The 23,827-nt window shown below is 41.9% G+C and overlaps 2 protein-coding genes across 3 annotated transcripts in view; one reads left to right on the top strand and one right to left on the bottom strand.

Moving 5' to 3' along the window:
* The window catches only part of LOC108175429 (tolloid-like protein 1), a 301,771-nt gene extending 286,098 nt beyond the window's left edge, over positions 1-15,673 (bottom strand). Inside the window, exon 1 of the mRNA XM_089303227.1 lies at positions 15,542-15,673. The gene's annotated coding sequence lies outside the window, so the exon portion shown is untranslated. The remainder of the gene's footprint in view (positions 1-15,541) is intronic.
* Positions 15,661-17,601, top strand: LOC100343368 (transforming protein RhoA-like). Of its 2 annotated transcripts, XM_070047264.2 has the most exons (2): positions 15,661-16,639; positions 16,747-17,601. In XM_070047264.2, exons 1-2 carry the CDS (start codon positions 15,717-15,719, stop codon positions 16,793-16,795), a joined length of 972 nt encoding a protein of 323 aa, XP_069903365.2. In that variant the 5' UTR covers positions 15,661-15,716; the 3' UTR covers positions 16,796-17,601. The 2 variants fall into 2 exon arrangements, with proteins under 2 accessions (XP_069903365.2, XP_089158184.1); XM_089302058.1 differs by lacking the exon at positions 16,747-17,601 and having other exon boundaries at positions 15,661-16,733.
* Positions 17,602-23,827: the final 6,226 nt, after the last annotated feature.

Here is a 23,827-nt window from a genome sequence, read left to right as displayed (position 1 = left end):
TGATCAGCATAGCCCTGACTGTTGATGAACAACTTAATACATTATCCCTCTTAGTAGTTTTTTTGTCTGTTCTACTTAATATGACTGGTTTAATTCTGTAATTAATACACAGTTATTCTTAAGTGTTGAAATTTAACTGAAATGTGATCCCTGTTAAACATAAGAGTAGGAATAAGAGAGGGAAGAGATGTACAATTTGGGACATGCTCAAGCTGACTTGCCCCAAATGGTAGAGTTAGAAACATACCAGGGGACTCCAATTTAATCTCATCAAGGTGGCATGTACCAATGCCATCTCACCAGTCCAAGTGATCAATTTCAGTTCACAATTGATCATAATGAAAGGACCAAGAGTCAAAGGAAGCACATAAACAAGTCTAGTACCTGCTAATACTAACTGATAGAATAAAGGGGAGAGTGATCCAACATGGGAAGCGAGATACTCAGCAGACTCATAGAATGGCGGATGTCCTAAACAGCACTCTGGCCTCAGAATCAGCCCTAAAGGCATTCCGATCTGGCTGAAAAGCCCATGAGAGTATTTCAGGCATGGAAAGCCAAGACACTCTGGAAAAAAAAAACCCTAAATGAAAGATCTCTGTGAGTGAGATCCCAGTGGAAAGAACAGGTCATCAAAGAAGGAGGTACCTTTCTCTGAAGGGAGGAGAGAACCTCCACTTTGACTATGACCTTGTCTAAACAAGATAAGAGTCGGAGAACTCAGAGGGCTTCCATAGCCTTGGAAACTCATGACTGGAGCATAGGGAGATTACTGATGCCATAAACAGGAGTGTCAATTGGTAAAGTCAACAACAGGAGTCACTGTGCACTTACTCCTCATGTAGGATCTCTGTCCTTAATGTGCTGTACATTGAGACTTAATGCTATAACGAGTACTCAAACAGTATTTTTCACTTTGTGTTTCTATGGGGGTGCAAACTGTTGAAATCTTTACTTAATGTATACTAAACTGATCTTCTATAAAAAAAAAAAAGAAGAAGAAATTATCAATTCTCAACTTGACTCTCACTGGGATTAAACATGACAATAGGTCTGATCTGATTTCATCATCATTTAAAAAATAATCTATCATTTTTCACTTTATGTTTGTGTGGGAGTAAACTGTTGAAATCTTTACTTAATGTATGCTAAACTGATCTTCTGTATATAAAGAGAATCGAAAATGAATCCTCATGTGAATGGTAGGGGAGAGGGAGTGGGAAAGGGGAGGGATGCGGGTGGGAGAGACGATATGGGGGGTAAGCCATTGTAATCCATAAGCCGTACTTTGGAAATTTATATTCATTAAATAAAAGTTAAAGAAAAGCCTTTAAAAATTTTTTTTAACATTTTTAAAGGCAGAGAGAGAGTCAGACACAGAGAGGTTTTCCATCTGTTCACTTCTCAAATGGCCATCAATGGGCAGGGCTGGGCCAGGCCAAAACCAGGAGCCAGAAGCTTCCTCTGGGTTTCCCACATGGTGCTGTGGCACAAGGACTTTATCCATCCTCTGCTGCTTTCCCAGGCACAGTAGCAGGGAGCTGGATCAGAAGTGGAACTGCTGGAACACAAACTGGCACCCATATTGAATACCAGCGCTGCAAGCGGTAGCTTAATCTGATACACCACAGTCCAGCCCCCTTAAGTGTAGTTTCTTGTGGAACGCTAGATGATGTATTCACAGAAAATAGCTCATAGCATGTGTCCACAGCAGACATTTCTGAAATGGCTTCCAATGTCCCACACACATGACTGCCATATTTTTATGTGAACTCTCTTCATGTGTATGTGTGCGTGTGTGTGTGTGTGTTACCTTTGATTTTTTTTATCTGACCAGAAGATTACAAAGATGATTTGTCTTCTAGTTCAGATATTCTTTCTTCTCCTTCACCAAGTCTGCTATTATGGCCTTCCATTGTATTTTTTACTTGATCTATTAAATTCATTTCTAATATTTCATTTTGATTTCTCCTTAAAATCTTAATTTCACAGGAAAAATATTCATTCATGTCATATATGTTTTCTTCAGTTCATGGATTTGCTTCTGAGTGCCTTTGAGTAATCCGATGGTTAACTGTTTTTATTCTGTTTCTGGCATGTCCTCAATCTCTTCATCTTCCCATTCTAATATTGGAATGTTATTGTGTTTCTTTGTGGGGATCATGTTTTGTCTTTCTTATTCTTGTGTCTTGAATTTCTGTGTTTGCTTTCAGGCATTTGTGCAGTTGATTTTTGTATTTTTCCTCTGCTGGCTTTTAACTTTGGGCTGTGCCTCTGTGGCTTAGTGAAATCTCTGCACTTTCTGTGAATACCAAGAGGTGAGTGTGGGTGTGGCCAGGGAGCTCTGGTCATTGCTCCAGGATGAGGCGAGTATCCACGGTAACAGAAAAATTGGGCATGGTAAATCTCAGTACCCAGCTACACTCTGCACTTTGTCGTGTAACTACCGAGTCCCTACAGTCTGAGCACACAAGGTTCCCACGGTGGCTGGGTCCAGAGGTTTCTGTCTGCCCTGCCAGTCTGTCTAGTAAACAGAGGCTGATGTTCACCAAGATGGCTTCACATAGGCATCTTGATTCTCGGAGGCCACGGGAGCCTTACCCTCCCAAGTGGTAAGATTGCTCAGCCATCTCCAAGCCAGACTCAAAGTCAGTGGGGACTGAGGATTGTTCCCTATACTAGAATCTCTGAATCACACACGTGTAAAGAGCCACTGGCTGAATCTGCTCCCTTCCCACCACGGCCACCAGCACTGGTGAGAAGACGTTCTGTCTCAGCCAGTTGCTGTGTACACACACAAAGGCTTCTACAGCTGCTGCCCAAACCCAAAATGGCTCCTGCCCTTTCTCAGCTGGGCAGCGGGCAATACTGTGGGGAAGTTGGGGCAATATTAATGTGTTGTCTCTCTTTCACTGGGCAACCGCTAGCAACTGCTAGGAACCACTGACCCCCAGGGCTCCACAATGGACTCATGCCATGCTCTCTCTACAGCTATATCACCACGGGTTGCTACCGTCTGGTCTCACCTCTGTCTCCAAACTACCACCTGCTCTGGCTCTGAGCTGCTGCAGTTGTCTGTGTTCGTGCTGTGTGTTGGCATCCTCCACACAGGTCCACGGAGTTCTTCCTTTTGTAGGATTTCCAGTGCAGTTTTCTCTCCTATTCTCCCGTGAGAGTGCACTTCCTACACTTTTTTAAAAAGTTTCTTTAAGGATTTTTATTCAGAGAGAGAGAAATGCACAGGAAATAGAGGGCTTTAATTAGTGGGGAAAGAAGTCTAGAAGCTAGATTGGGTCCATACCATGCAAAGAGCAGGCTGGCATGAGGAAGCATGCAGGCAGGAAAGCAGAGGCAGGGCAGAGGCCATAAAGCCTTGCCCTCAGAGGTGCAGTGCAATAGGGGTGCACAACCGAAAAAGGGAGGGACCCACCATGCTCCAGGCCCTTTATCTATCCCAAAGGTGGTGGTTACATCGTCTGATCCACAGGTGAGCATCCAGGTGAGATCAACAGGGGCATGAGATCACACAGGGGGCATGGTCTCCAGCTTACAAATCTGATCAGTTTTATCCTGTCTGCCTGCCTGCATCATTCCCCCCTCAGAGAAATTCCAGACCGTAATCTTAAGGGACGCTGGAGGGTGTCGAATCATTATATCTTCTATAGCTGCTTCCTGTTGATTAGGGGCGTAGTACAGGACTTGCCTGCCCGGGGTCTGGAAGTCTTCGCCTATCTCATCTAATGAATTTGTTTTATGAGCTGGAGAATTTTTGGTCACCACCAATGCCTGTGTTCCCTGCATGGCCAGTTGTTCTTAGAAGTTGTTGAGTTCTGAAACATTTAAGTTTGTTAATTAGCATAAGCAAAACTGGAACAAAGCCAACTGCAAGTGGTGTGCCCCTTCAGATGGAAAGAACTTATCTTACAGACTTCCAGATAGTGGGTGGTGATAGGCTACCCTTATGTAGAGTATAAAACCATTTAGCTTGAGTGTAGAGGATTATAATAAAAGAACCTAATAAGGAGTTTATTGTCAATAACAGCTCCCAGAGAGAATCAAAAGAGGAGGCAGGTACAGCATGTCTGCCTTAAGGTGCAGCAGTCTTGATACAACAAAAGCAAAAGCATCACTAATCTTTTTGTTTTTGAAGAGATATTTAAGATCCTCAGTTGACTTCAGGAATAATCAGATGTGCCTTTTGAGTTCACCTGTGAAGACTTTGAGCATGACCACCTCAGTACACTTTTTTTTTTTAACTGTTTACCCTTAGTCTAGTGCAGTATGTCTTTCCCTAATCTGCCATCTTGGAATCTCTCCCCAGTATGACATTCTTTTTTTTTTTTTTTTTTTTTGACAGGCAGAGTGGACAGTGAGAGGGAGAGACAGAGAGAAAGGTCTTCCTTTGCCGTTGGTTCACCCTCCAATGGCCGCCGTGGCCGGCGCGCTGCGGCCGGCGCACCGCGCTGATCCGATGGCAGGAGCCAGGAGCCAGGTGCTTTTCCTGGTCTCCCATGGGGTGCAGGGCCCAAGCACCTGGGCCATCCTCCACTGCACTCCCGGGCCACAGCAGAGGGCTGGCTTGGAAGAGGGGCAACCGGGACAGAATCCGGCGCCCTGACCGGGACTAGAACCCGGTGTGCCGGCACCGCTAGGCAGAGGATTAGCCTAGTGAGCCGCGGCGCCGGCCAGCATGACATTCTTTGAAGCCAACCTTGCCCTCTTCCTTTTTTTCTCCTGAATTTCTCAAAAAATTTTCATCTCAGTCTTGTAACTCTTTCACTGAATGTTTCATAATTCATTAAGTTTCATTTACAATATTTTCTCTTCAGTTTAAACTTGATGGTAGAGACCATGTTTGCTTTGTTTGTGTTCACAAAAAATTAAGTCATTTGTCAAAAAATATTTGGTTAACTGAAATACCTATGTTGATTATTAAATGCAGTGGCTAAAAATCATGGATCTTGGGGACATCTATCAGTTCTGGATCTTTCATTCACTACCTATGTTTACTTTCCTAATTATGGCATGTAAAATATTAATTTGCAACCTGCAGGGGACAGAATCAGGACAGCTGGCATATGATCCATTCTATTCTTTTTTTTTTTTTTTTGACAGGCAGAGTGGACAGTGAGAGAGAGAGAGACAAAGAGAAAGGTCTTCCTTTTTGCCATTGGTTCACCCTCCAATGGCCGCCACAGCCAGGGCACTGCGGCCAGCGCACCGTGCTGATCCGATGGCAGGAGCCAGGTGCTTATCCTGGTCTCCCATAGGGTGCAGGGCCCAAGTTCTTGGGCCATCCTCCACTGCACTCCCGGGCCACAGCAGAGAGCTGGCCTGGAAGAGGAGCAACTGGGACAGAATCTGGCGCCCTGACCGGGACTAGAACCCGGTGTGCCGGTGCCACAAGGTGGAGTATTAGCCTACTGAGCCACAGCGCCGGCCCCATTCTATTCTTGGTTACTATGGAAATACACCCAGAGGAACAAGGTATGGCAAGTCACCTAATCCAAGCTCCTTATAAACATGTTGTCTAGATATCTATGTTTAAGTTGCTATGAAAGAATGTCATACACTGGGTGGTTTAAAAAATATTCTTCAGGGAAGATTTGGTGTCTGTTAAGGGCCTGCTTTCTGCATCATAGATGATTGTTCTCCATGTTCTCACATGGCATAAAGAGGGCTGGTGGGCTCTCTGGGGTCTTTTGTAAAAGCACTAATCCCATTCATGTGGTCTTCACCCTCATCACTCAATCATCTCCCAAAGGCTGCACTGTCTAATATTGTTGTATTGGAGGTTAGGATTTCAACATATGAATTTGAGGGAACACATACCTTCAATCCATAGCACCAGAGCATGAGGCAAGTAGACTAGTGATCTTTGGTAAGAGGAAGCACCCTTATCTATGGTACACTTCTAGCAGGATGTCTCTGGTTTATGGTTGCTTATAGTAAATACACCTGAAATCTGTGGACTCAAGAGACTCGGTTCTCTGAATAATATCACACAAGTTGTATAAAACTCTGGGTTAAAAAGGTGTTATTTCAAAACTTCATTTTTCCTACTCTGTAAGGTGACCAGCAAGAAGATAACAGAAAACTAAATCAGTGTTGGAGATTTAGGGGATGCTATCAAATGACCCAACATACAGGTCTTAGGGGTTTCTGAAGGTGTGGAAACAGAGAATGGATTAGAAGGCCTTTCTCGTGAAATAATTACAGAAAACTTCCCCAATTGGGAGAAAGAAAGGGACATCCAAGTACAGGAAGCATAGAGAACTCCTAAAAACACAACCAGAAAAGATCTTCACCACAACACATTGTAGTCAAACTCTCCCAAGTAAAACCTAAAGATAAGATTCTAAAATGTGCACAAGAGAAACGCCAGATTAATTTCAGAGGATCTCAAAGTAGACTCACAGCTGACATCTCATCAGAAACACAACAGGCTAGAAGGTAAAGCAAGAGATAGTCCAAGTCTTAAAAAAAAAAAAAAAAAAAAAAAAAAAAAAAAAAAAAAAAAACTGTCAGCCCAGAATAGTGTACCATGCAAAGCACTTTCATTTATGAGTGAAGGTGAAATAAAGACCTTCCGCAACAAACAGAAATTGAAAGAATTTGTTGCCACTCCTGCAGCCTTACAAAACATGCTTAAGGATGTGCTACACAAAGAAAACACAGAAACATGGTTATCACTGTGAAAGAATGAGAAGCAGAAAATATCCCAGTAAAGGTATAATATAAATCCAAAGTAAACAATAGGGATATTTGAGCAAAAACAGCAGGGCCAAGTTGTTGCTCATCAATAGTAACCTTCAACATAAAGGGCCTCAACCCTCCAATTCAAAGATACAGACTGGCTAAATGGATTAAAAAACAAAACCCATCTATTTTCTGCCTAAAAGAAACTCATCTTACCAACAAAGATAAACAAAGACTAAAAATGACAGGATGGAAAAAGATATTCCATGCTAACAGAAACCAAAAAGAACTTGTGTAGCCATCCTAATATCAGAGAAAATAGACTTTAACATAAAAAATGTTAGAAGAGATGAAGAAGGGCAATATGTAATGATTAAGGGATCAATTCAACATGGAAGATGTGATTATAATAAATGTATGGACACCCAATTAAACGGTACCTGGCTAATTAAAAGAAATATTAATGAATCTAAAGGGAGACACTGACTCCAATGCAACAGTAATGGGGACTACTATACCCCACTTTCAGCAATGGACAGATCAACCAGGCAGAAAATCAACAAGGAAACAACAGACTTAATCCACACTATAGACCAAATGAACCTAAAGGATATCTACAGAACTTTTCACCCCTCAGTGGCAGAATACACATTCTTACCAGTGCATGGAACTTTCTCTAGGATAGACCATTTGCTAGGCCATAAAGCAAGTCTCAGGAAATTTTAAAAGATTGAAATCATACCATGCATCTTCTCTAACTACAAAGGAAAAAACCTGGAAATCAACAACTCAAGAATCTCTAGATAACATGCAAACAAATGGCGACTAAACAACAGGGCTCTGAAAGAACAGTGAGTCACAGAAAAACATCAAGAGAAATCAAAAATTTCTGGAAACAAATGAAGACAACAATACATCAGATCAAAATTTATGGGGCTGGGGCTCACTTAATCCTCCGCCTGCAGTGCCGGCATCCCGTATGGGCGCCAGGTTCTAGTTCCGGTTGCTCCTCTTCCAATCCAGCTCTCTGCTGTGGCCCGGGAGGGCAGTGCAGGATGGCCCAAGTGCTTGGGCCCCTGCAACCGCATGGAAATCAGGAGGAAGCACCTGGTTCCTGGCTTCAGATCAGCACAGCGCCAGCCATAGCAGCCATTTGGGGAGTGAGCCAATGGAAGGCAGACTTTTCTCTGTCTTCTTCTCTCTCTCTCTCTCACTGTCTACAACTTTACTTGTCAAATAAAAAAAATAAAAAAAACTTATGGGACACAGCAAAAGCAGCGTTACGAGGGAAGTTTATAGCAGTTGGTGCCTACACGATGAAATTGGAAAGGTACCAAATAAATGAGCTATCTATGCATCTCAAGGACGTAGAAAAACAACAAACCAAATGCAAAATTAGTAGGAGGAAAGAAATAATTAAAATTAGAGAAGAAACAATATTGAAACAAAAAAATACAAAAAAATCAGAGAAACAAAAAGCTGATTTTCGAAAAAATAAACCACACTGATACAAAATGGGTTAAAAAACAAGACCCATCTTTTCTTTGCCTACAAGAAACACATCTCACCAGTAAAAATTGCCATTTTAGTCATAATTAAAAAAAGAGGGAGAAGTACCTAAATAAATAAAATCAGAGATGAAAAAGGATATGTAACAACAAATACCACAGAAATAAAAAGAATCATCAGGAACTACTACAAAAAGCTGTATGCCAAAAAATCAGGGAACCTAGAAGAAATGGATAGATTCCTGGACACATACAACCTACATAAATTGAGCCATGAAGAGATAGAAAACCTACATAGACCAATAACCAAGATGGAGATTGAATCAGTAATAAAGACCTCCCCGAAAGGCCCAGAGCCAGATGGCTTCACTGCTGAATTCTACAAGACATTTAAAAAGAACTAACTCCAATTCTTTTAAAGCTGTTCAAAATAATTGACAGGGAGGGAATCCTCCCAAACTCCTTTTATGAAACCAGCATCACCTTAATTCCTAAACCAGAAAAAGATACAATAGAGAACTATAGAGCAGTTTCTCAGATGAACATGGACACAAAAATCCTCAACAAAATACTAGCCCATAGAATCCAACAACACATCAGAAAGATCATTCACCAGGACTAAGTGGGATTTATCCCTGGCATGTAGGGATGGTTCAAGATTTGCAAATCAATCAATGTGAACCATCACATTAATAAATTAAAGAACAAAATCCGCTAGCGCTGCGGCTCACTAGGCTAATCCTCCACCTTGCGGTGCCAGCACACTGGGTCTAGTCCCAGTCGGGGTGCCAGATTCTGTCCAGGTTGCCCCTCTTCCAGGCCAGCTCTCTGCTGTGGCCCGGGAGTGCAGTGGAGGATGCAGTGGAGGATGGCCCAAGAACTTGGGCCCTGCATCCCATGGGAGACCAGGAGAAGCACCTGGCTCCTGCCATCGGATCAGCGTGGTGCGCCAGCCACAGCGCGCCAGCCGTGGCAGCCATTGGAGGGTGAACCAACAGCAAAAGAAAGACCTTTCTCTCTGTCTCTCTCTCTCACTGTCCAATCTGCCTGTAAAAAAAAAAAAAAAACCCAAATGATTACCTCCATAGATGCAGAGAAACCATTTGATAAAATATAACATCCTTTCATGATGAAAACCTTAAGCAAATTGGGTACCTCAACACAATCGAAGCAATTTATGATAAACACATGCTCAGCATCTTATTGAATGGGAGAAAGTTGGAAGCATTCCCACTAAGATCCAGAACCAGAAAGGGATGCCCACTCTCACTATTTCTATTTAATACAGTCCTGGAAGTTTTAGCTAGAGTCATTATGCAAGAAAAAGAAATCAAAGGCATACAAATTGGGAAGGAGGAAGTTAAACAATCTCTATTTGCAGATGGCATGATTCTATATATATGGGATCCAAAAGACTCCACTAAGTGGCTAGTGAAACTCTATTAAAGAGTTTTGTAAAGTGGCAGGATATAAAATTAACACACAAAAGTCACCAGCCTTTGTATACACAGACAATGCCATGACTGAGAAAGAACTCTTAACATCAATCCCATTCACAATAGCTACAAAAAATATCAAATGCCTTGGAATAAATTTAACAAAGGATGTTGAGGAAGGGTGGGAAGCAGGTGGAAGGAAGGTCAGGAGGGGAAGAATCACTATGTTCCAACATTTGTAAATGTGAAATGCATAAAGTTTGTACGCCTTAAATAAAATGTTTCTAGGTTAAAAAATAAAAATAAGTTTCATGGACATATCTCAAAAATGCTAAAAAGAAAGAAAGAAAGAAAGAAAGAAAGAAAGAAAGAAAGAAAGAAAGAAAGAAAGAAAGAAAGAACCTCCAAATACCAACATACTGGGGATTAGATTTCAATATATGAATTTGGAGAATTCACATTCCGTCTATAGAATCATGGAATTCGTGGAAGACAGGATGATGAGTCATGATGAGATCTCTACTTTAGAAAACAGGCACAACTGGCAGGGACTCATTTATTATTTCTTCAGATTGATGTATTCTTACCTCTCGCAAAAAGAAAAGTGCTTTGATTTTATTATGGAAATTACTCATATACATGCAGAGATATAAGAAAACAGAAACACAGAATTATTTCTTGAAGTCTGAGATTGTGCAACAGCCTTCTCAAGACATGAATTTGTGACCCAGAGCATGATCCAAGTAGTAGAAACAAGTGTCTTGAAGGAAAGTCAGAAAAAAAAACTCACCGGAAGATTACTAACAGAAAAACAGTCATACACTACAGGATATAAATCACAGGGCAGAAGTCATCCTTCTAAGAAATCAGTTAAAATCTTAAGTGGCCTTAAAATCTTAACCTTGGCTGCCTCAGAAATCTTCAAATGTGAACTTGTGTTCATCATATGCAGCCTTCATATGAGCCCAGAGTAAAATAATTTTCCATCTGTCATGCTTCATCGCAGAATACCACCTTGCCCTTCTCAGAAGCACAGAAGAACTGTCACCCTCATGCACCTTACTTCCTCGGAACTAAACACCGCACTTACAAAAATCTCCCTTCTTTCCCACTTCTTCCTATCCCACTAATAAAATTTTAAAACTCTAAAATACTGTTATTTGATTAAATACTAAGCAAATATTTTAAATATTTAATTATACATTAAATATTTAAAATATTAATTTTAGTTTAATCTAAATGTATCCAATAAATAATCCAACTTTCAAATGTTTGCAAATGAAGAGTAATGCAGTAAATTCATGTATCACTGAGAAATTTTAAATTTTTTCAAGTAAAAAAGTTCATTAAGACTTTGTGCAAGTCAGGGTGGGGCAATATGAAAATAAACCAGAACCATCAGAAGTAAAGATGAAATAAACTGTAACTCATCTATAAGAAGAATCCAGTTACCAAGACGTATGGGTAGATTTGGATGAATTATCTGCTTTTCTCAAAGTTCAAGTCAGCCCCCAAACCTTGGTATTTACTTTGGGGGGAATCCTACATGGGAAAACCACCAAATCTGTCTGCAAATTACCCCTTATTATCACCAGTAGGCAACACCTAAAATGACGGAAGAGCAGGAAACCCAGTGGTCCCACATCCTTCAAAGATAGCTATGTGAAGCCAAATGCTGCTGGTTGGAGTGTGTGGGGAAGACAAGCAAGAAATTCACCAACCCAAGACACTGCACGGATGGAAGGCCATGCTCTTCTGTCCCTGCGGAGATGCAGGGAACACACCATACTCCAGACCCACCAGCAGCAGCAAGAAGCACACGATTTGGGAAAGATCAGAAATTTTATACAAGTCCAGCCCCCCAGATTCAGGCACATACAATCTCCCTAAGACTAAAGTTGAAGCAGGAGTATCAAGTAATGTTTTCACTACAATTCTTACTCCAAATACCAAAGGACAAACATCGGATCTCACAAGAGCTACTGAAATCTGAGAGTGTGACAAAAATACTGAGAAAATCCCAGTGCTTTCTGTATGCTGCCTCTGCTATGGCCTAGCTTATGAAATACCCTAAATTAATTTCGGGTGCTGGCCTAGAAATCTGATTCTTGAGTTCAACCTTACTGAATGGCTTATTTTTTGTTTTGTTCGGCAAATACTCTGTGCATGCAAACACAGTGGTAGGCATGGGCAAGATCTCACGGAGAACCCTGACTCCCATTACCATACGGTAGTAGCTTGGCAGGTAGGACCAGAGTTCACGTCTAAAGTCCACTGTCACGGAGATTTCTTCTTCCACAATAGCTCTTGATTGAGTCTTCACTTTTATTCCCACTTACACCACCCCAGCACAAATGGTATTATATTGAACATAACTTGCAACACAGAAATTTGCCTTTTTGTGATCTCTCCCCTAGCTTTCTCCACCATCCATAAAACCTTTCATAAATCTTTATTAAACACTGCTTTTCTCATGCCAGCCCCTGTGCAAGAATCTTCAATAGATTCCCAAGTCCTACATTCTGATATCCATGACACCAATGAAGACAAGCTAACCTATGGACAGTGCTGGAAGGCCTAACAAAATAATTAGGAATATAAGATGACACTACTTAAGCTCCATTCAAGTTTTAAAAAACAGGATAGAATTATAAGACTGAAGCCCATGGAGTTGCATTTGAAAAATGTTGTATAAGAGAACTATATCAGTGTCCATTCAAAAAGTATCAACTACACAGAGATGCAATAGTCCTTATCAACCAAGGATATGTTTTAAGACATTCTGCAGATGCCAAAAATCATGGATAGTACCATATATATACCATGGATAATTTTCACTAGACATACATACTTGTGATAGTTTCATTTACATATTAGTCACAGCAAGAGATTTCTAAAAAAATCTAACAAAATTAACAATTATTAAAAATACAATGCTATTTAAAATATGAATTGCTTATTTCTGGATTTTCCATTTAGTATTGTCGGACCACAGCTATCAATAACTGAAAATGCTGAAAGTCAAACCATATAATTTCAAATAAAACATAGTTAACTAAATAAAAAACTATTAAATAGTTTCACTGAAAGAGTACAGACAAGAGGTAGCAACTGCAAGAAACAGTTTTTATCCATAGGCTTGAGGGAACAAAGGGAAAAGGGTGAAATTGTTAAAACTTAGAAACTTGGAGGAGAGGCTTATGCTTGATGGTTAAAACTTCCATTCCATGATTTGTTTGCCCTTAACTAGGACTTCAGTTGTTTGGTGTCTTAGTTTGTTTGGGGTGCTATAACAGGTATTCCTCACAGTTCTGGAGGCTGGGAAGTGCAAGGTCAAGGTAGCAACGGCTTTCATCTCTGGTGAGGGCTCACTTCCTGTTACTACAAGGCACCATTACACAATGTCCTCACGTGACGGGAGGGACAGGTGGCTTTCTGTTTCTTCTTGTAAATGTGCATGTATAAGGGCTACACTTTAAATGTAATCATCTCCAAAAGGCCCCACCTCCTCCTTGGAGATTAGAAGTCCAACATATGAATTTGGGGAGTACCCAAGCATTTAGACTATTTGAGTAGTCCTGACAGGCTGAGAAAACCTCCAGGCCTGATGGGTCTGAATCCTCAGTACCCTGCTTTAGTAGCGCTAATTTTCCACTAGCTTTTTTTTTTTTTTTTTTTTTTTTTTTGACAGGCAGAGTGGACAGTGAGAGAGAGAGACAGTGAGAAAGGTCTTCCTTTGCCATTGGTTCACCCTCCAATGGCCGCGGTGGCTGGCACGCTGCGGCTGGCACACGGTGCTGATCCGAAGGCAGGAGCCAGGTGCTTCTCCTGGTCTCCCATGGAGGTGCAGGGCCCAAGGACTTGGGCCATCCTCCACTGCCTTCCCGAGCCATAGCAGAGAGCTGGCCTGGAAGAGGGGCAACCGGGACAGAATCTGGTGCCCCAACCAGGACTAGAACCCGGTGTGCCGGCACCGCAAGGCGGAGGATTAGCCTAGTGAGCCGCAGCGCTCTCTGCTGTGGCCCGGGAGTGCAGTGGAGGATGGCCCAAGTGCTTAGGCTCTGCACCCACATGGGAGACCAGGAAGAAGCAACTGGCTCCTGGCTTCGGATCGGTGCAGCACACCGGCCATAGCAGCCATTTGAGGGGTGAACCAATGGAAGGAAGACCTTTCTCTCTGTCTCTCTCTGTCTGTCTAACTCTGCCTGTCAAAAAAAAAAAAAGAAAGAAATGCCAAAATATTACATATATTAGATCAAACAGGAAATATGACATGAATTACACAGTAACTCTAAAGAGCAGAACATTTAGAAATGGATTTGGTCTCAGAAACTAACACAAACTGTATCATTTATGGAAACTGATTAATAGCGCTTCACTGCTTCATCAGTGGCCAGCATTGTGGCCCAGTGGGTTAAGATACCACCCTCAACACCAACATCCTATATGATCACCAGTTCAAGTCCTAGCTGTTTCACTTCTGATCCAGCTATTTTACCTACTTCATATAGTCCTCACTACAACTTGCTAAGGTATGTATTATTGTCCCCATTTTACAGAAAACAAAACTGACCCAGATTGACTTGCCCAAAGCTATTCAAACAATGGACAACACAGCACCAAAACACACTTTTCTACTACCAAGTCTTGATTGTCACACCATTCCACACTATTGCTTATTATAAATATAATTCATAGATATAGTAAATCAAATTATCCCATGGGATTACTACTTTAGTAATGTAAATTCTGAGACATGATCTAAACTTCATGAGTTATGCTGATCTGTATTTTTAGCGATTCAGTTAACTTTTCCATCCTTATCAGATGTCTAGAACTCAAAGTTCAACAAATATTAATAAACATGATTTGTATAATCATTCCTTGTCCCTTTCCAAGAAAAAAGTCATTTTACAATCAGTGTTTCTGTAATTAGTATTTTTCCCTTTTTGTAACAGATGTAAGACACCTATTAGTTTGACTTACATTTCTTTTGTCTGTTATATAGTTTACACCTAGATTTGTGTTGCACTACGTCTTGACTGCATACATATTACAACACCCTCATGGCTTCCTTTTGAAATGGCTCCTGCTCTATGACATTAGTGGTATGTATTAAAAACAGACAGTAGGGTGGCATGCTAAGATCTGGCAACAATGAATTCTATCACTTAGACCTTAAGTCAGATTCTCCCTTTCAAACTCCATTTCTGAACCTCATTTAACCCTTTGTCTCAACTAGTTAATACCAAATGCCTAGATCTTCATAGACTCCTTTGTCTGCAAAAGGATGTCCTTCTAAGTCATTGAGACTCTGGGCCAGAAGCACTCCAGGTACGGAAGGTATAACACTGAGCACAAGAGACTCAAATCTGCCGTGGGGGGAGTTTCTGTTCTACTGGGACCTCCCCATCAAAATTCTATCCTTGAGTGTCTTTGCTGGGATGAGGAAATTTCAGATTATGGTATACAAGGGATGGAGTTTTTGCTTAAAAAAAAAAAACTTATTAAAATATCCTGACATAAGTGGGATGCATTTACCCTTTCCTCCTTTCTCCTGTGAAATGAATTTTTAATTTAAAAATATAATGATGTATTATGGAAAAATGTATAGGGATGTATAAAACTAAACTGTTGCATCAGAAATTCTCAAACATCATTAAGCAGTTTCCATTTTCCCTTTCTGCATGAGTATGTTTCCTGAGGACACCACTGGGGTAAAAACTCTTGCTCAAGTTCGCACAGCCAGCAGGCCAGAGAGTAGAAACCCAACCCGACCTAACTTAATTCTCAGAGCAGGGTTCAAGGCCCTAAACTCGGGTTGCCTCAGCATGTATAGTATCCACACTGCTGGTGTACAAGGTGGCACCATGCCACCTGCACAGCCCGCGTTCCTACCTGGAGGTGAAACCCAGAAGCGTGCCGTCACCAAGCTGCCACTGCGGTTGCTACAAAAACGAGGTCCACACACAGTTTCCGGTCGTTCCTGCCGTTGTGAAAACCAGCACCGCGCCGTCTCCACACCGCGCCGTCCTCACACTGTCCTCACTTGACAGGGAAAAGAGAAGGCGCCATGTGTCCACGCTGCCATGTTAGGTCCACACACAGCTTCCAGTCATTCCTGCTGTTGTGCAAACCAGCACCGCACCATCTCCATTTCGCCATCGTGGTTGTTATAAATACGAGGTCCACACACAGCTTCCGGTCATTCTTGCCGTTGTACACACCGCACCGCGCCGTGTCCACACGGCCATTCCGCGCCGCCCTCACACTGCCCTCACTTGGCGGGGAGAAGGGAAAGCGCGCCACGTCTCCCGCTCCCGGAGCTGCAGGGCTCCCGAGCGGCTCGCGCACGTCCGTTCCCTCGTCAGCCTCCGCGACGCCCCGGACTGGCGCCCGGGCTGGGCCTGCGGCGGGCGCGGCGCCTCCCTCCGCCATGGCCGCCCTCCGGAAGAAGCTGGTGGTGGTGGGAGCCGGCGCCTGCGGCAAGACGAGCCCGCTGGTGGTGTTCAGCCGCGACCACTTCCCGGAGGAGTACGTGCCCACGGTGTTCGAGAACTACGTGGCCGACGTGGAGGTGGACGGCCGGCGGGTGGAGCTGGCGCTGTGGGACACGGCCGGCCAGGAGGAGTACGACCGCCTGCGGCCGCTGTCCTACCCGGACACCGACGTCGTGCTCCTGTGCTTCGCCATCAGCAGCCCGGACAGCCTGGAGAACGTGCCGGCCAAGTGGGCCCCGGAGGTCCGGCACTTCTGCCCCAGCGTGCCCCTCGTCCTGGTGGGGAACAAGAAGGACCTGCGGAACGACGCGGGCACCAGGCGGGCGCTGGCGGCCTGGAAGCAGGAGCCCGTGCGGCCTGAGGCAGGCAGGGACGTGGCCAGCAGGATTGGTGCCTTCGGCTACCTGGAGTGTTTGGCGAAGACCAAAGAGGGCGTGAGGGAGGTGTTTGAGATGGCCACGAGGGCTGCTCTGCACGCCAGACGCGGCAAGAAGAGGTGGGGCTGCCTGGTCCTGTGAAACCTTGCGGCTCGGTGCGAGTGGCGTGTTCGCCGGGCTTCCTGTCTGCTTATTGGCGTTTTTTTTTTTTTTTTTCATTTATCAGTGGTTTACCAAAGACTGCAAACCGGAAGTCACCTTGCTACAGCGTTTAGAAGTCAACCATGGTCAATGATATCCAACTCGGCCACCACCACCATCCCCCCCCCCCCGCCACTGTCCTGTACCCTAACCCTGCCTGACACAGCAGGTGCTGTGAATTTCTTCACTTCTTCTTTCTTGAAAGAGAAAGCAGGTGTCTCTTGTGAATGAGGTTGGAACTACTTTAAAACCAGCATCCCACCTGGCAGCTGCAGGGTACTCTGATGCGTTACCACTGCGGAGCTTTGCTCCTTAGCAGATCTCATTGGTGTACCTCTGGGTATCCAGTTTGTTTCAAAAAAAAAAGGGGGGGGGAGTGGGGACTCAGCCAGGAAAACCCAAGTCCATGCGGCTGTGGCAGAGTTACAGCTCTGTGGTTTCAGGTTTGTTACCTTATGGTTCCTGTGTAATTAGTGCCACTTAATGTATGTTACCAAAAATAAATATATCTACCCCAGGCTAAATGTGGTTTTGGTATAATTGGATTGCATAATACCGATATTTGCCAAGCCTTCAGAATGTGTATTGGCTTGTAAAAAAAAAAAAAAAAAAAAGTAGTGTTTGAAAAAAATTGAGATTGAAGTTTCAATTTCAGTTTTGAAATTCCCACTGTGTTACTATCTCTGGTAAAAGATAACCACATCACTTGTTTTCTACCTATATCAGTACCTGTTTCCAGAGATGAGCTAAGTCAATAGGACTTTGTTTTCACACCTGAGGCAATTAGAATCTGTGGAAGGTGCTATAATCTCTCTCACCTGGCCTGCAGGCTCTGGCTGTAATTCACAGCGCTTTTTCTCTTCACTGGGTCTAGGTTCCCTCACAGAGAAGTTGCCAATCTTAAAGGTGGAACTTGATTTCCCGCTTCGCTTTAGTGGACTAATTTTTTCCCCTGTACTTGTTAATTTTTCCAACTACTAATAAAATAAAGGTAGTTTCAGCCCCAAAAACAGTGCTGAAGTTTTTTGAAACCTGAAATGGCAAGAAAGGTGGTAATGGAGGACAGATTTCAATGTCACTGTTAGTCTAAATTATTAAGCAACCAGATAGGATTTATAAAGATTTAAAATATATCTTCATGGTGGGAATAAACAAACATTATCTTGGTTTGTAGCTCCGTTCCGAATTCTGTAAAACACTGGTAGAAATGGTTTGCAAACTTGTTCAGTACAGGGCCACATCATAAGTATCTTAGGCTTTCCAGACCATTCTTTGTTGTGTATTCTTTTTTTGGTGGTTTATTTTATTAACAACCCTTTAAAGAAATAGAAAGCATTCTTAGCGCTATGCAAAAACAGGCCCCAGGCCAAATTTAGTCCATTAGCTGTAGTTTGCTGTCCCCTAGAAATGAGGTTCTGGGTGTCTGGTTCCACCACAACCTTCTCTGCTATTGTCTACATACATGTCTAAGATGTACAAGGTGAACTTTTTCACTGGAAGTTTTGTGACTGGCCGAAACAGAGGTAAACTTAAAAATTCTGATTACATTTTTTCTTTTAAAAATGCTCATGTTACAAAATAAACAGATACAGCGATTTCATGCTATATTAACATAAAGAGATTCTTTGTTTTTCTTTCACTTATAAAAGTTCAAGAAATACTTTTAAATTTTCAAATTGAGTACTTTTTTACAACAGTAAGTGCATAAATGATTGCTGTATCATCAGAAGTAAATGTATAGCAATTCATTGGGCATTGTAGAGTATCACAAATATATCAAAGTAGAGTATATATTTTTTGACAGGCAGAGTTAGACAGTGAGAGAGAGAGACAGAGAAGACTTTATATTTTTGGCCGGCGCTGCGGCTCACTAGGCTAATCCTCCACCTGCAGCGCCGGCACCCCGGGTTCTAGTCCCGGTTGGGGCACCAGATAATGTCCTGGTTGCTCCTCTTCCTGTCCAGCTCTCTGCTGTGGCCCAGGAGGGCAGTGGAGGATGGCCCAAGTGCTTGGGCCCTGCACCCCATGGGAGACCAGGAGGAGGCACCTGGCTCCAGGCTTCGGATCAGCGCAGCGCGCCGGCTGCAGCGAGCAGCCATAGTGGCCATTTGGGGGGTGAACCAACAGAAAGAAGAACTTTCTGTCTCTCTCGCACTGTCTAACCCTGCCTGTCCCCCCCACCCAAAAAAAAAAAAGAGTGAGAAAAGACTTTATATTTTAAAGATAAATGTGTTCACTTATTTTCTGAAATTGCTTTCATAAAAGTGTTCCCTATACAATTGCTGGTTTTTGTAGCATTTTTTAATACATTTTTACTACCCAGACTTTGTGTTTCAACCTGTGTCATTTTTGGACGACTATAAACTAAAAAAATTCTTTTTTGTTCAGGTAGAAAAATAATTTTACAGTGAAAAATGTTTCACTGTAGCTCGTGATGAGACAGGGGTTATTCCACTTATTAGTTTGCACACAATTGTGAGTAAAATATAGTTGCTTAGTTCTAATTCAGAGTATTTGGAATGGTAAAAATTCCAGTTCTTCAAAAGAGGTCAATGAATAAAAAAATGATTTTTCTGAAAATCAATTATATCACTTATATTAAGGCCTTGTGTACTAATTGTGAGCTACATATCAGCAATTACAAGTCACGAAGCAGATAACATAGGCCTGATACTACTGCCGAGAGCAGAGGTCCTCTTTGGAACCAACTCAGCTCTTATGAAACCATTTGATATGAAAACCATCTCTCTGGCTTTAACTTTTTGCAAAACTGAATATCCAGAAGTAGTTTGGCATGCAGATCCCATGATTCCAAATGCACATCTTTGCATGGTTGTAAGATTTCAAAGACATTTAAGTCTCTAGGACAACTTAATAAACTATCAATTTGTTTATTTGCTCCTAATAAATTGTTAGTTGTAGAAAAAAATAAACTATCAATTTGCTTTTTTAAGTATCTGATCTCTAATCTTAAAAATGAAAGAAACTTTTAAAATAACTGTTGGAAAATTTATATAATAAGTGGAACAGATTAAGTGCACATAGGTTTTTTCCCCTACTGAAGTGGTATTAGAATCTCTCTCTTCCTTTAATGAGTTTTGCTGTCAACTTTATCATGTGATCTGATTCTAAATGTTTTTAACTTGAGAATCACTGTCTTGCCTAAAAAAGTACAAATTGCAAAGGGAGTGTCATAATATCTTGCTTCTCTTAGGTGAAAATGACCCATGCAGATGTTCAGGTAAAGGAAATTTGGCCTGGCTATCAAATGGTCATGGATGAAACAAACAAGAATTTCAACTGAAGCCTGAGATTTGCAATCTACATCACTGCTTTTCCACTGAGTAGCATATGAATTGACAATATGATCATCTACTTTCTGTTATCATTAGCTGATTGTATTATTGGTTAAAGCCAGCCTATGAGGATGAACATATAGCTTAATATGCAAATCAAATAAAATGTGAAATACACTTATTTATGATATACTTGCATTATAGAAAGTATGATTAAAATTTAAAGTAATTTAAAAAATTAAAAGTAATTTTTAAAAAGATTTATTTATTTGAAAGGCAGTTACAGAGAGAGAAGGAGGGACAGAGATTGATCTTCCATCCACTGGTTCACTCCCCAAATGGCTGCAATAGCTGGAGTTGTGTCAAGCCAAAGCCAAAAACTAGGAACTAGTTCTCACTGGGTTCTGCTACTTTGTGCCCCAGCCGACTGACTCCTTCCTATTACCTCCCACTACACCCCACTTTCCAGATGCTCTGGTTACTGTCGTTTCTACTGAAGTTTGTTTCAGCAATTTCTACACTGGTTTGGATATTCCTGGTAGGACGCACTATGGTGATTGATTAACACTATTTTGTAAATAAAAAAAAAGTATTGTAGTATTGTATGCGCACTTGTGTGTCACCTGTGTTACAATCATTTGGGTTCCATTTCAGGCTTTGGCTCTGGTTACTAACGTGGAGTTAGCCAAACTATAGTTTGAGTGCATGATCATTTCTGACACCCACTGCAAGGAGTTACAGTCCAGCTACAAAGTAAAAAGGGAAAATTTATACAAGATTTCTCTCTGACTTCTGCACCAACTTAAAAGTCAGTAGTTTCCCAAAGCTACCCTTGGGCTTGCTAATTCACGAGAAAGGCCCACAGTAATCAGGAAGGCTGTTACACACCTGGTGATGACCAATTGTAATGCAGGGGAACAGAGGATTCCACATGCCCTTAGCACATACTGCCTTCTCGGCACTCGTGGTGATAAACACATGTGCAGTGCTGCCAACTGGAGAAGCTGACCCAGGTCTCCCCGTGTGCAGAGCTGTTATGTGGTCCTATTAGGTAAGCCTGATGGATTGACTGATTGCCTCTATAGTTGAGATTCAGCCTCCAGGTTAACTGATACCACATGATTCAAAGACCCAATTCTAAAATCACATGGCTGAGCTTTCTGGTGTGGTCTGCTCTCATCTGAAGATTATCAGTCATGGCCAGCCACATTCTCAAATAAAAACATTCCAGATAGTTATGATACAAATTTCTCTCCAGAAGCTATAGGCAAAGTCCAGACTCCACTGTGAACTACGTAACATCTCTAAGCCTGTGTTTTTTCATCTGTAAAATAAATGTAATCATACTTTCCCTATGACTTTCAAGCCTTAATTCATGAAGAAATGCTGTAATCCTCTATATTTAGAAAAAATCCCAGATAGTAAAAATTTTTTAAAAAAACCTTTTCATTTCTGCTAGAATGAGGTAGCTTCTCTGTCTGAGAGAATACTGTCAAATGGCCCCCACCACAAATCCCATTTTCCAAAGATAATTCTGATTGCATCATGTCCTCAGACAGGCTCTCCCATTGTCAGAGGAATGGTACCTTGTGGTGAGACATCCACTGTACTAACCACTGGCAGGAGAGCCATGTTCTAAGCACTCATTAGCTGTGTGGTGTCATACAGGTAGTCTAACTTCTCTAAGCGTTGGTTTCCTTGTGAAGATAGCGTACTTGCTTTGTGTGATGTCACAGCTTATTAAATCAATTGAATGTCATTGAGTTTAAAAATCATGACAAATATATATGTATATGAAAATACTCATAAGTCAAAATTTAGTGAATAGTAAACCCTCCAGGTACCCCCAAGACAGTGGATTTCAGTAATGTACAGAAGAAGAAAGGGGCTAATATGTCAATACAAAGTGTAATTCTGAGTGTTTCTGTCCCCACAAAAACTCATGTATTACAACCCTAAAGCCCAGTGTGGCTGTATTAAGAGGCTGGACTTTGAGGCTGTGATTTGAAGCAGCTCTGTCTTCATGATTGGGATTAGTGTTCTTATAAAAGAGGTCCCAAAGAGACCCATACCCTTTCTACCATATGAGGACAGAGCAAGAAAATTGTGCTAAACCATGCTGAATCAGTTAGCACCTTGATCTTGCACATCCCGGCCTCCATAATGTGAGAAAAAAAAAGTTGTTCTATTGTTCATAAGCCACCCAGTCTATGGTATGTTGTTATTGCAGCTTGTAAGAACTAAGAAGTGGAGTGTCGAATTTTCTGCTTCATCTCTCCACAGTACTTTCAAATGTTTTCTCCTGTATTGGTTTAGTAGCGTTAAAACATTTGTTAGGTAATCTCTCTTCAGCACGTACTCAATCATAAATACACCTGCTGGGAGGTACAGACAGAAGATTTTTGAGAATACGCAGTTCCCTGACTGCTGAGTTTGAGATTCCATCCTCCCACGTGCCTACTGGGCCTTCAGGATCTCAGACACAGCCTTGGGTATGAAACCTGATGCTGGCCTCATTTGCTCTTCTTCCCTCCTTGAGAAATAGCCCAGCTGTGGTGGTCAGCAGCACCCTCACGCTCTGCCTGCTTTCCTGCACTGGTAAGCTGGCCAGACAGCCAGGGAGGGTTTTCCTTCGGCGTTAACAGCCAGCTCCTACTTCTTTTCCAACATGCTGGGACCTCACTGCCTCCACAAGCCAAACAGACCAAAGAAGGTGTGGAGGTTTGTTAAGACTCTCCCAGTACTTAGACCACACAATTCAAAAGCCTGCAGCTCTCGGTGCCACAAGAAGCAGCAAATGATTTGGGAAGATTAATGTCAAAAAATACCAGCTCAGGCTTTAACTTGGCCCATCTTCAACATTTAATAATTTAATGTTTAATAGAAATATCAAAATTCACATCATTTAATAAATTTAGGACAAGAATCCTTCATATATTCTATATTCTGTGGTAATATGTCATATATTGTGGGTTGTTTTTGGCCCTATATCTTTTAAATCTAACCATCCAAATCTGACTTATATAACACAAATGATTTGGGAAGATTAATGCTAAGTAAATACCAATTCAGGCTTTAACTTGATCCATTTCAAAATTTACATCATTTAATAAATTTCTAAATGTTAAAAAAATTGCTTATTCCAAAGTTGAGTATGAATATACTCAAGGATCATGGAAAATGCACAGGAAAATGTTCATGAAAAATGTGTGCTATGGAAAAAGTATGCATGGATTTTGAAAAAGTATATATGAATTTAAACATTTTGCACCAAAATTATCTTTTAATTCATTTCTCCATGACCTTTTTGAAGTACCTTTGCATAGTGTCCTGAATACAAAATGTTTATGAATTTAAATCTATTGAAAATAGAGTCCCTGGTGTATGATTTACTCAAGATAGATTTGCCTACAGTTATCTCTTCCTGTTTAACCAAGGTCTTGAAAACCAAAACTCTGACATGCTCACAGAATTCTTAAATTAAGTCAATCAGAAATAACCTTGGTGGGTAATTTGATCTACTCCACTTCAGACAGGACTACACCAAATCCATTGCAGACAAGTCAAAGTCTACTCTTGTCGCTCCCCCTCTTCGTGGAGGAGCAACACTAAACCCTGCGCTGTTCTTTCTGTCTGCTCGGCCTTCCCCGGGTTTGCTGCTGGTTCTTCCCGGGTTGGCTACTATCCCTTCCACCTCCGTGGAAGGGCAGTTCCCCCTGGCCGCATTCCCCACTTCCGCAGGGGAGCGGCACACCGCTGGCCGGCTCTTCTTGGGGGCTGCACGGGTGTTCCTTCAGCTAGATGTTCCCC

The sequence above is a fragment of the Oryctolagus cuniculus genome, chromosome 8, assembly GCF_051225735.1.
Source record: "Oryctolagus cuniculus isolate XC-2025 breed Fujian yellow rabbit chromosome 8, ASM5122573v1, whole genome shotgun sequence".
Taxonomy (NCBI): domain Eukaryota; kingdom Metazoa; phylum Chordata; class Mammalia; order Lagomorpha; family Leporidae; genus Oryctolagus; species Oryctolagus cuniculus.
This window is presented reverse-complemented; position numbering and strand designations above follow the sequence as displayed.

Coding starts and splice junctions, on each gene's coding strand:
- LOC100343368 (XM_070047264.2), top strand. CDS start 15,717: ATGTGTCCACGCTGCCATGTTAGGTCCACACACAGCTTCCAGTCATTC. Junction 16,640..16,746: donor GCCAGACGCGGCAAGAAGAG/GTGGGGCTGCCT, acceptor TTCATTTATCAG/TGGTTTACCAAAGACTGCAA.